A 13,234-nucleotide genomic window follows, 5' to 3' on the forward strand; every position below is an offset into this window, starting at 1 on the left:
AAACAGATTTCGTTGTTCGTTCCAGTTTCACAGGGTTGTTCTTAGTGTTGTAAAATTCCCATGAATTTAAAATCTAAGAAATATTCCCAGGTAACATTGCCAGCAATATTTCCAAAAATCATAAATTCCTGGGAATTTATGATTAATTAGCAAGATAGCTCAAAAAACTATTAATAGGTAAAAGCAGTAATTATATGGTAAAATCAAACTCAAAAGCTGAAATATATTTTAAGATAAAATTGTAATTAAATAAAATTCCTGGGAATTTATAATTTTAAAAATTAAATTGCTCAAATTAATAGGTCAGTGTAGTATTACGTGATTTTTTTAAAAAAAAAAAAATGAACACAATTGTATGTTCAAAAAATATTGTAATTGAATAAAAACATCAGAAAAGAACCAGAATGTAAAATCTTATAAAAATCGAATTAAAACTACTAAAAGGCAAAAGGTTTAATACAGCATCTTTACTTTCCATATTCAATAGTTTTTCAAGTTCCCTAGACACTGTCACTCTCAATGTCCATTAAATCATCCTGATCCTCCTCTTCTTCTACATTTCCAAATAAAATAAAAAAATCGTTATTGTTACAGTAACTTGACGTGGTCTCATCATCTTCTTCCTGTCCTCCTGTTTCCTCTGGGTTGTCTTCTGCTTGCTTGCTTGCTTGCTTGTTTCTTCTTCTCTTTTGGAGGTGGAACATTCAAGAGCTTCCAGTTGTAAGAATGAAATGTCAGATTCGCCGTTCACTCAGAAGAAATACGGTTTCTTTTCTTGGAATGCAGCCAAGAAAACATACTAAATGTACGCTCTGTGGCAGCTGAAGTTACTGGTGCCCCCAATATTCTTATGGCTAGATGTGCCGAGTCGTAGGTACCTCTCAACCTCATCCACCATACTAGAGGCCTGATAATTTTATCCTTATCGTCCATCCCTTCCCAAAGAAACTTTCTTGAAAATAAGCCTTCCTTGTCTCTGTAGTCGGCTAAACTTCATCTTACTCTTTAAGACGTCCAAACCCATATGCTGAGCACAATCACAAACAAAACCTATGGTGTCTAGTAGTTCTGTAGGGTTGAGCAAACTTCCCTGCATTTTAGGGTCCAGCCTAAATGATGCAAGATAAATTGGTCAAATGCGAAATTTTTTCTCTCCGTGACCTTCTCCATGACTGTCTTCTTCTGATTTTTGTGTGGATGATGTTGGTAAGTTTTCATTCATACTTTGTTCTATTTCATTTAATTTGCTGGCCACTCTATGCATTTGTGGGTCATTTGATTCAATGGATGTGATAAGATCAACAATTAGTTTCAGCAGATTTATAATTTTTTTCTATTCTAACCCAAAACACAGCATCGTCTAGTAGTTTTCTTTTAATGGATGGGTCTAGATCAGCCTTTTCATTGATGATGGCCAGTGTTTGGAGGACCACTTTGTTCGATTGCAAGCTCTCCAAAGGATTGGTTCAGCATCTACTGCAAAAAAATTATTAATGATAATGAAAAATTTACTAAAGGCACAACAAAGAATAAAAACTATTAACTTGTGCCACCTAAAAAGTTTTTATTACTTTTGAGAAATGGGATAAACATAACAGTACTTTTTGCTTTATTTCCAATCGAGAGTAAAAATTATGAAGAAAATAATCAGTATATCACAACTACATCTACAGTGTACACAAACTACTTTCGCTTTACACAAACTACTTTCGTAATTTGCCTTCTTAATACAATGAAATACCTACACCATTCTTACTGTTAAACACCATAAAAACAATTTAGACCTACAGTATAATAAGATACAAAAAAGACTACTATAAATGCCCATTTTCATACCAAAGAGTAGTAGGCCTTAAACAATTTGAACTTACATTTGTTTGGTTATCCATGTGATCAAAAATGCAGTTATTCCTCTTGATAAACTTGGGCTGTATAAATGTCCCAAACTGTCTGTTCTTTCTTGACCATTTTGTAACAATGAATAAAAACACAATAATGAACAAAATAGGAAGTGGCCTACTCAAAGGTATTTGACTCACTTGCCACTTAAATGTTACAATTTCACACTCTCATGTCACACACAGTTCTAATGAAACTGGTTCTTTAACTTGAAAACACAATTGTCAACTGGAAGAAGAAGAAGGAAAAAAAACAAGACTCTCTGAAAGCTGCAATGATGTAGTTTTTATTTTATTTTTTGTGGGGGGGGGGGGGGGGGTGATGTAAAATTCCCTCTTTTGTCTTCTAAGAACTAAATTTCCCAATTACAGCTTGTTGTAAATAAATTACCCTTAAGACCTACAAGGTGCTATCCAAAATATTTGGGACTGGTGCTGCTATCTGTTGAACACCTTATCTTCGGACTAATAGTCACCATCACCCTCGAAGTAGTTCCCATCTGCATGTACACACTGGTCCCAGTGCTTCGGCCACTGTTCAGACGTTTTCTGGAAGTGCTGTTCTTTGAGGGTGGTTATCACTGCCAGCGATGCTTCTTGAATCCTCTCTAGTGTCGAACTGATGGCCTTTCAACTTGAGTTTCAGTTTTGGAAATAGCGCGAAGTCACAAGGTGCCAAATCTGGCGAGTACAGTGGGTGGGGTACAATCGCCATGTGGTTTTTTGCCAAAAACGTCCTGGTGAGCAAGGACGTGTGACAGGGCACATTGTCATGATGCAGCAGCCAGTTCCCTAGACGCCAAAGTTTGTGCCGTCGTCGCTGCACGTTTTCTTCACGGAGCTGTCACAAAACGTCACAGTAGTACACGGAATTCACTGTTTGGTTGAGTGGGACGAATTCTTTGTGCATGATTCCCTTGGTATCAAAGAAAACGATGATCAGGCTCTTCACGTGTCTCGCTTTTTTGGGTTTTGGAGAACCTGGGCTCTTCCACTGGGACGATTGTTGCTTTGTCTCGGGTCATAACCGTGAATCCAGCTCTCGTCATCGGTGATAAACCGTGACAAGAAGGTTGGATCATCAGATGTGGTCTAAGTTCCATGCACACTTACACACACTGTGCCTTCTGATTGACAGTCAAGATCCTTGGCACAAATTTTGCGGCGACACAATGCATGCCCAATTCATCAGTCAACATTTGTTGACATGTCCCATAAGCAATACCCACTTCATCCGCAAGGTCTTGAATGGTTCGAATTTGATTCACAGGAACCAATTGTTGAAGTTTGGCAACAATGTCTGGCATTATGCAACTAATGGGCCTTCCAGTGTGAGCATCATCTTCAACGTCTTTACGACCAACCCTGAACCGAGCATGCCACTTAAACATGCTTACGGGTTATGTTCTGTCCCCCAAACACTTGTTGAATCATTGCAAGGGTCTCCGTGGTTTTTTCCCTGAGATTCGCACAAAATTTGATACACATGCACAGCTCTGTTTGCGGATCCATCTTAATATCACCACACAGCAAACACAGAGTATACGGAAATCACTGTGGACATGGACCACGTACTCCCAGCTGAATGCCACTCCGCACACTGACTCATCAGATATGCAGGCCTCGCCACCTAGCAGTGCAAACATATACTACTACTACTACTACTACTACTACTACTACTCCTTTCCAGATGGTAGCACCAGTCCTGAAAATTTTGGATTCCACCTCATAAACCATGGTTATAATCAACTTAATTAACTTTTTTATTTTAATATTTCTTTTTATTTGAGCACTCCTACTTATTTTAAATTATAAATAAAATATTTGGATAGGTTTTATGTTCAGGTTTAAATGGGTCTGGACTTAACCTCTTTGTTAGAAATAAACAATTTTTTTTGTTTTCAGTGTTTTAAATATCAAAGAATTAGCCCTAGAACTGCCAATATCGAAATAATCAACATTAAAAAAAAACTAAGTTTTCAATATTGATACACCATCTAATGAGTAACTAAAATACACTTGGAATTTTGTTTGTTCAATTTTTTAAGTTTTCAGTTGATGTTCGGGATATTTTAAGCTAAAAAGTGACTTTTAAAGTCGTGCGAATTTTGTCAACATTAGTAACTGAAAATGGCATTTTGGGGAAAAATTACAGCTGAGATTCGATTTGAAAATAAAAGTGATTTTATTGACATAGAACATGGTAAAATATTAATTAACAATTCTAAAAGTGAAAGTGAAAACAATATTTTTGGAAAATAAATTTATAAATCATAATTCATCACAGGAAATTAGTTTTTGAATTCTGAAAGTGAAGCACCTCTAGTCATTAGTTTGGAAAAATTAAAAAATACTTCAGATCACGGCTACTTGAGAATTACACCTCCAGAGAAATATTTTGTAAGTTTTGGTTTCATTCAGAGAAATATGGGGTTGCAACTAACCAAAAAATAGGCTAGTGAAAATTTTAATTATTTTTTCCACCAGACTTAAGGTAAATGTTTTGCATGGAATTTGCAAGGAAATTAATGCATGGAATGATAAATCTTGGATTAAAATGGATGAATTTACTTAGTAAACCTAGATCAGTTTGGATTCTGTAGAAATGTTGGAACACGTGAGGCAATACTGACCTTACGCCGTACCTTAGAAGAAAGATTAAGGAAAGGCAAACCTACTTTTCTAGCATTTGTAGACTTAGAGAAAGCCTTTGAAAATGTTGACTGGAATACTCTTTCAAATTCTAAAGGTGGCAGGGGTAAAATACAGGGAGCGAAAGGCTATTTACAATTTGTACAGAAAGCAGATGGCAGTTATAAGAGTCGAGGGGCATGAAAGGGAAGCAGTGGTTGGGAAGGGAGTGAGACAGGGTTGTAGCCTGTCCCCGATGTTATTCAATCTTTATATTGAGCAAGCAGTGAAGGAAACAAAAGGAAAAATTCAAAGTAGATATTAAAATCCATGGAGAAGAAATAAAAACATTGAGGTTCGCTGATGACATTGAAATTCTGTCAGAGACAGCAAAGGACTTGGAAGAGCAGTTGAACGGAATGGACAGTGTCTTGAAAGGAGGATATAAGATGAACATCAATAAAAGGAAAACGAGGATAATGGAATGTAATCAAATTAAATCGGGTGATGCTGAGGGAATTAGATTAAGAAATGAGACACTTAAAGTAGTAAAGGAGTTTTGCTATTTGGGGAGCAAAATTACTGATGATGGTTGAAGTAGAGAGGATATAAATGTAGATTGGCAATAGCAAGGAAAGTGTTTCTGAAGAAGAGAAATTTGTTAACATTGCGTATAGACTTAAGTGTCGGGAAGTGGTTTCTGAAAGTATTTGTATGGACTGTAGCCATGTATGGAAGTGAAACATGGACGATAAATAGTTTGGACAGGAAGAGAATAGAAGCTTTGGAAATGTGGTGCTACAGAAGAATGCTGAAGATTAGATGGGTCGATCACACAACTAAGGAGGAAGTATTGAACAGAATTGAGGAGAAGAGGAGTTTGTGGCACAACTTGACAAGAAGAAGGGGCCGGTTGGTAGGGCATGTTCTGAGGCATCAAGGGATCACAAATTTAACGTTGGAGGGCAGCGTGGAGGGTAAAAATCGTATAGGGAGACGAAGAGATGAATACAATAAACAGATTCAGAAGGATGTAGGTTGCAGTAAGTACTGGGAGATGAAAAAGCTTGTACAGGATAGAGTAGCATAGAGAGCTGCATCAAACCAGTCTCAGGACTGAAGACAACACAACAACATAGATTTAAAGTTCTCTAACTGTTAATAAGTGTTAAAACATTCAAAAAACCAGAGAGATATTCCTGGCAATATTCCCATTTTATAAGTTCCCTCCCACTGGGAATATACTCGGCCGACACCACTACTCATGTGTATTGACTTTGTCCTCATAAATTATGTCTTTCATCCACCTCCATGCACAAAAATCCATTGGTTTTAAATCAGGCGAAGTTCTGCGAGTTTAGTTTTCTGAGGTGCTGAGAAATGCTAGGCCAGTGTATAAAACCATAGCCATTCAAATTATTGACAACTTTTCAGTTCCTAAGGAAAGTATACTGCCACTTAACACGGAAAAAGTGTGTTTTCACCCAGGAGAAAATTCATTTTTAACTGGGAATAATCCAGAATTTTTTTTTCCTTGGCCACATACACACCCTGTTACAGATGTATGCCAGTGGGAAAATGGAGCCTGGCCAAGATGCTCCATGGTCACCAGCCCAGCCTTGCACCCTCCTGCATGTGCTCATGCCACCCCTCCAACTCAGTTGGCTCAACCCTCAACATGGTTTGCTCCTAGCCTTGCAGTCTGCCAACCTAAGTAGATTCCAGACACTGTCCACAGCAAGGCCACTGCCTCTTTATTGTATGCATCAGTTATGGGCCGGTGGCACGCCACCACAAACAGCTGCCTCCTCATGGCACAGCCAGGGCCACATTTCCACCAGTCCTCCTCCTTCATTAGTCACTATCTCGGCCTCGTGGGGCATCCCTACTGCACAAGCAGGTGCGCCCTCTTTGTGGGTGTTTCCACCTTCTGCCTCTCCTGAGGGTTGCAGCCCCTCCAGCTGAAGCTGCTGGGCCTTCCCACAGTGCCTTGCTGCCACTGCCGATTCCTCTACCAGCTGGACCAGTGCCTTCAACACCAGTGCCCCCAACTGAGTAGATGGCTAGCACAGAATCTCCTTCCGCCACCGCTATCATCACGTGCAGTGTCCCCTGCTGAGGCCATTGATGTTTAAACAGTCAACCCAGTGCACACATCTGGACACCACCTTCTTACCAAGGGGGAGGGATGCTATAACACTGTACATAATACTTCAGAGACGTGCCCACAGCACCAGATCACAAGTGTGCTACACTTCTTCGAATATTTCACCCACGGCATCTGCATGGGCCGACCATCAGAGGCTGCCTGTGGTGGGCCACATGACTTGTGCATGCGGCACTTCATCTGCTGTGCTGTCTAGAGGAGCTCTCCTCTTTATGATCTCAGCACAGCAGGCACTTAAACTTATATTGTGTTTGTACTTATCAGCAACTGCTTGTATCAGTATCTGGATTGTTTCTATGTATGTCTCTGTATTGTCACCTGTTGTTACTGATATGTGGGAGAAGAATAAACTTTGGTTCATTGTGGCCATGCTGCTGGTTGGGTACAATAGTTACTCTTGGCATTCTCATCAAACAAATATAGTTGAGAACGATTGAAGAAATTGGTGTGCCATCAGTTATATGTATGTAATGCTCTCTCTTTCTGCTTCCAGGTTTGTGAACTTGGTAATCTGAGTATTCATGTGGCTTTACGGAACCTTCGGCCGCCAGGCACAACAATCAGAAAAATTCCAGTTGCCACAGGCAATCCTTTCACGACACTGTTCAATTTAGTGTCTTGCCCAAATTACACATATGAATTTGGAAGTTGGTTTGCATTTTCTGTCATGACCAGTTGTTTACCAGGTAAGAAGGTTGCTAGTGATATAGTAAGTATCAAACAAAATAAAACTGAATTGCTTAGAACAACATGTTGCATACTGTGCTTTCTGTGTGTGTGAATTTCCCCCCGTTCTTGGAACAGTTATGATGTTGCATTTTTATTTCTTTTTTATTTAACTTTGATACAAAATATATAATACTACAAAAAGCAGTAGTTGGTATATTTGTTTATCATATTATCATAGGCATACAATATGAGCATTATGGCAGCCAAATTAAAATTGGGATTAGACATTATAGTACTGAAAACTAGAACTCGGCAACATCGAACATGCTAATGATGAATTTTGTAAAGTCTTAAGCAGTACAGAAGCCAGAATGTAAACAGCGCAGAACAGTGGTCCGTGTAGAAGTCACTTAGCTGTCTCTGCTCTGCTGCTGGTTCTGGTCACAGATCAATAGTTATTTGAAGAAATGTGTTTTCATTGTGAAGTATGTGTTTTATACTGAATGTGACACTTAGCAGCACTGTTATTATAATTGGCAGTATAAATAAAAGTAGTATGCCATTTGACCATTGTCAGTACATGGATTTGTTAATTATGGACAACAATGATACTTCTAGTGTGCATAGCTTAAATATTGAAAGGCTTGAATATGCTAAATGGTAAACCCGGTTGATAATCGATCAGTGTCTTCTCCACTAAGGTAGTGACAGATATTCAAGAATTTAGTGTTTGAAATATGCAGCACACTAGAGAACTATCTGTTTTAATGTGTGCTGAGATTGTCTGGAAACTGGTACGTTTGTGTTCAAGTCCTTCATAAATATCATAGCATTAGCAACTTGCTTATGGTTATTGATGCTACATTAAACTTACATTGTTTTGAAATGTAAAAATTGATCATTTATGTCCAAAAAATGTGATAGTAATGCAACAGTGGAAGGTCCATATCAACAATTATGAAATGAACAGATTCCTACTCACTGTTAAGATGACACACTGAGTTGCACACAGGCAAAAAGAAAAAATTGTTACACACTAAGCTTTTTGGCCAAAGCCTTCTTGGATAGTGGCATTCTGGTGTGTGTCTTTGTGCGTAACAGTCTTTTTGTTGTGCATGCCTGCAACTCAATATGTTATCTTAAAAGGTGAGTTAGAAAAATAAAAGGATCTTTAAAATAATTAGAATTTCTTGCACTGGAGTAAATTTTTTTTTGCCCCCCTGACTGAAACATTATTATTGGTTGAAACTTCTATTCTGGGCATCTATTAATTACTGTTTAAAATTTCTTCAGTTGACTTAGATTGAAAATGTGTAAAGCATTCAAAAAGAAAATGAATTCTGCTTTTTTTGTTGCAGCTGGAATTTTTGCTCTTGCTGGTTTGTACCAGATGTCTGTCTGGGCTATTGGAAAGCACAGAGCTTACAAAAAAGACTTCAGCAACTATCCTCGAAATCGTAAAGCAATCTTGCCTTTCCTCATTTGAGGAAAAAATTATCAATGACTGGGATTAACCATCAGAAGAAATGTGTTCTATCATTCCACATTAGTGGATAGTTGTTTTGGTTTTGGTTATGTGTATGTTTTTTTTAACATGACTTGTAACAATATCAGTACAAATAAATATATTGTTGGTTGTAGTTCAATGTCTGGGAACAGTTTCCTAATGTGTTGTATGTGTAAAATAATCTTATTGGCACTGTGTTTATCACATTCTTGTAGCTACTGATCAAAGATCTTACATACAGTAGTTTAAAACTACTTTTGACTTCACAGTTTTCGTGTGTTTATCTATGTCTGTGTTGTTCGTAGAACTTGCAGTGTATTCTATATTTTGATGAACCATTGAAAAAAACTAACAATTGTGGTAGGTTGATAAGATCATCTGTATAAATGTGATGGTAGCCTTTAACAAATTTGGGTTGCAGAATATATCGTAATTGTATTCTAAATAGCAGATTTCTCAGTGCAGAACAGGCATTCTATCTTAATTTCCACAGAGTAAAAATAGAATATCTGTGTTGTATGTTCTGTCTATCCTTGTATCAAAATTTGCCTTGTACTCTACTCCATTCCACTCCTCTTCTATAGCTATCATCTTACTAGTATAGTGACACTGTACAGATGTTTTTCTTTTTGTGAAACAACTAGTGAGATGAGCAAAGCATTTATTAACAAATTATTTGCAGTGTTACTTGGTGGTACTGGATGTTGTTTCAAAAAAAATTAAGGGAAAACATTAATTAATTTAAAAATGCTTAGTTAAACATTCCCCAAAGAGCATGATGCTGTGTCTCACATAAATTTCTCAGTGGCTGACTTGAATAAAACATTATCTACAAAATTTGTAGTATACTGTCTATTTTGCATTGTAATTGTTATATGTAGGGAATCATGTGCTTGTTTGTATAAATAAAACTGCCTTCAGAATTCCCATTTGTTGAAGTTCTTTTGAATCAGTCCAGGTGAACAGATTGAGGGAGTAATCTCTTCTGTAAATCAATCATACATGCAAGTTTCATAAATGGTTACACTGCCAACAACACACAATACCAGAAAAGTAAAGGAGAGCACTTGCCCGCGAAAGGCAAAGGTCCCGAGTTCGAGTCTCGGTCCGGCACACAGTTCTAATCTGCCAGGAAGTTTCATATCAGTGCACACTCTGCTGCAGAGTAAAAATCTCATTCTGAGAGCCTAAAAGAATTACAAATTATGAGACTTTGTGAAGTGTTGAGATTTCTTGTTTCCTCCTTCATTTCATTACGATGATAATTATTCGACTGACCCTTTGTTTTTTTGTCTCTTATATTAGTTCCCAGCATAGATCTTCCAAATGCACACTGAACAGCTCTGTTTTTAAGTGGATTTTACATTATAAGTCAGTGTATCAGTACCATATTAATTGCAAATTTCTGTTTAAGGCACACCAAAAGTACTCTTCACTAATTTTACTCTTCTGTTTGTCTTTTAATGTCGATTCAGTTCTGTTTGTTACCCAGAATACAAAAAATCATCCACTGGGTTTGACATCATTGTTACAGATACTTTCGTTTAGATGTAGGAAATTGCTGTAGCCTTAAATTAGATTTTTGTGCCAACTTTCACATTTCCTACCGATGAAGGTGGTGCAGTGGTTAGCACACTGGACTCTCGTTCGGGAGGATGACTGTTCAAACCCGCATCTGACCATGCTGATTTAGGTTTTCCATGATGTCCCTACGTCTACATCTACACGACTACTCTGCAATTCACATTTAAGTGCTTGGCAGAGGGTTCATCAAACCACAATCATACTATCTCTCTATCATTCCACTCCCTAACAGTGTGCGGGAAAAACGAACACCTTTCTGTTCAAGCCCTGATTTCTCTTATTTTATTTTGATGATCGTTCCTGTCTATGTAGGTTGGGCTCAACAAAATATTTTCGCATTCGGAAGAGAAAGTTGGTGACTGAAATTTCATAAAAAGGTCTCGCCGCGACGAAAAACATCTTTGCTGTAATGACTTCCATCCCAATTCGCGTATCATATCTGCCACACACTCTCCCCTATTACGTGATAATACAAAACGCTGCCATTTTTTGCACCCTTTCAATGTCCTCCGTGAATCCCATCTGGTAAGGATCCCACATCGCGCAGCAATATTCTAACAGAGGACGAACGAGTGTAGTGTAAGCTGTCTCTTTAGTGGACTTACTGCATCTTCTAAGTGTCCTGCCTATGAAACGCAACCTTTGGCTCGCCTTCCCCACAATATTATCCATGTAGTCTTTCCAACTGAAGTTGTTTGTAATTTGAACACCCAGGTACTTAGTTGAATTGACAGCCTTGAGAATTGTACTATTTATCGAGTAATCGAATTCCATCGGATTTCTTTTGGAACTCGTGTGGATCACCTCACACTTTTCGTTAATTGTCAGCTGCCACCTGCCACACCATACAGCAATCTTTTCTAAATCGCTTGGCAACTGATACTGGTCTTCGGATGACCTTACTAGATGGTAAATTACAGCATCATCTGCGAACAGCCTAAGAGAACTGCTCAGATTGTCACCCAGGTCATTTATATAGATCAGGAACAGCAGAGGTCCCAGGACACTTCCCTGGGGAACACCTGATATCACTTCAGTTTTACTCGATGATTTGCCGTCTATTACTACGAACTGCGATCTTCCTGACAGGAAATCACGAATCCAGTCGCACAACTGAGATGATACCCCATAGGCCCGCAGCTTGATTAGAAGTCGCTTGTGAGGAACGGTGTCAAAAGCTTTCCGGAAATCTAGAAATACGGAATCAACTTGAGATCGCCTGTCGATAGCGAATAAAGAGCAAGGTGTGTTGCACAAGAGCGATGTTTTCTGAAACCGTGCAGATTATGTCTCAATAGATTGTTCCCTTCGAGGTGATTCATAATGTTTGAATACAGTATATGCTCCAAAACCCTACTACAAACGTAAATGATATGTGTCTGTAGTTAGATGGATTACTCCTACTACCCTTCTTAAACACTGGTGTGACCTGCGCAATTTTCCAATCTGTAGGTACAGATCTATCGGTGAGCGAGTAGTTGTATATGAGTGCTAAGTAGGGAGCTATTGTGTCAGTGTAATCTGAAAGGAACATAATTGGTATAAAATCTGATCTGGACCTGAAGACTTGCCCGTATCAAGCAATTTGAGTTGCTTCGCAAGGTATCTACTTCTAAGAAACTCATGCTAGCAGCTGTTCATGTTTCAAATTCTGGAATATTACATTCGTCTTCACTGGTGAAGGAATTTCGGAAAACTGCATTCAGTAACTCCTCTTTAGCGTCACAGTTGTTGGTAACAGTACCATTGGCACTTCGCAGCGAAGGTATTGACTCCGTCTTGCCGCTTGTGTACTTTACATACGACCAGAATTTCTTCGGATTTTCTACCAAATTTCGAGACAATGTTTCGTTGTGGAACCTATTAAAGGCATCTTGCATTGAAGTTCGTGCCAAATATCGCGTCTGTAAATTTTAGCCAATCTTCGGGATTTCGCGTTCATCTGAACTTTGCATGCTTTTTCCGTTGCCTCTGCAACAGCGTTCTGCCCTGTTTTGTGTGGGGGATCAGTTCCATCTCTTACCGATTTATGAGGTATGAGGTATGAATCTCTCAATTGCGGTTGCTACTATATCTTTGAATTTGAGCCACATCCCGTCTACATTTGCATAGTCAGTATGGAAGGAATGGAGATTGCCTCTTAGGAAGGCTTCTAGTGACACTTTATCCGCTTTTTTAAATAAAATTATTTTGCGTTTGTTTCTGGTAGATTTGGAAGAAACGGTACTGAGCCTAGCTACAACGACCTTGTTGTCACTAATCCCTGTATCACTCATGATGCTCTCTATCAGCTCTGGACTGTTTGTGGCTAAGAGGTCAAGTGTGTTTTCACAACCATTTACAATTCGCGTGGGTTCGGGGACTAACTGCTTGAAATAATTTTCGGAGAAAGCATTTAGGACAATCTCGGAAGATGTTTTCTGCCTACCACCGGTTTTGAACAAATATTTTTGATAACATATCGAGGGAAGGTTGAAGTCCCCACCAACTATAACTGTATGAGTGGGGTATTTATTTGTTACGAGACTCAAACTATTATCATCTGAGTCTGGGGGTCGGTAGAAGGAGCTAATTATTAACTTAATTCGGCTGTTAAGTATAACCCCCACTCATACCAATTCGCACAGAGTATCTACTACTGACAGATTAGGCAGAATTAGTGGTGGAGTGTTTGTGTCTATCTTTCCTGAACACCGTCTGAGACTTCATAAAAATTTCTGCAGAACTTATTTCAGGCTTTAGCCAGCTTTCTGTACCTATAACGATTTCAGCTTCTGT

General features: G+C 38.5%; 1 protein-coding gene across 1 annotated transcript in view; it reads left to right on the forward strand.

Annotated features, from left to right (window-relative positions):
• LOC126266863 (very-long-chain enoyl-CoA reductase) overlaps positions 1-9,797 on the forward strand; it is a 47,109-nt gene extending 37,312 nt beyond the window's left edge. The window contains exons 5-6 of the mRNA XM_049971485.1: positions 7,190-7,382; positions 8,724-9,797. Coding sequence (XP_049827442.1) covers positions 7,190-7,382; positions 8,724-8,851 — 321 coding nt within the window. The 3' untranslated portion in view covers positions 8,852-9,797. The remainder of the gene's footprint in view (positions 1-7,189; positions 7,383-8,723) is intronic.
• The last annotated feature ends 3,437 nt before the right edge of the window (positions 9,798-13,234 follow it).

Source organism: Schistocerca gregaria, chromosome 4 (assembly GCF_023897955.1).
Source record: "Schistocerca gregaria isolate iqSchGreg1 chromosome 4, iqSchGreg1.2, whole genome shotgun sequence".
NCBI classification, from domain to species: domain Eukaryota; kingdom Metazoa; phylum Arthropoda; class Insecta; order Orthoptera; family Acrididae; genus Schistocerca; species Schistocerca gregaria.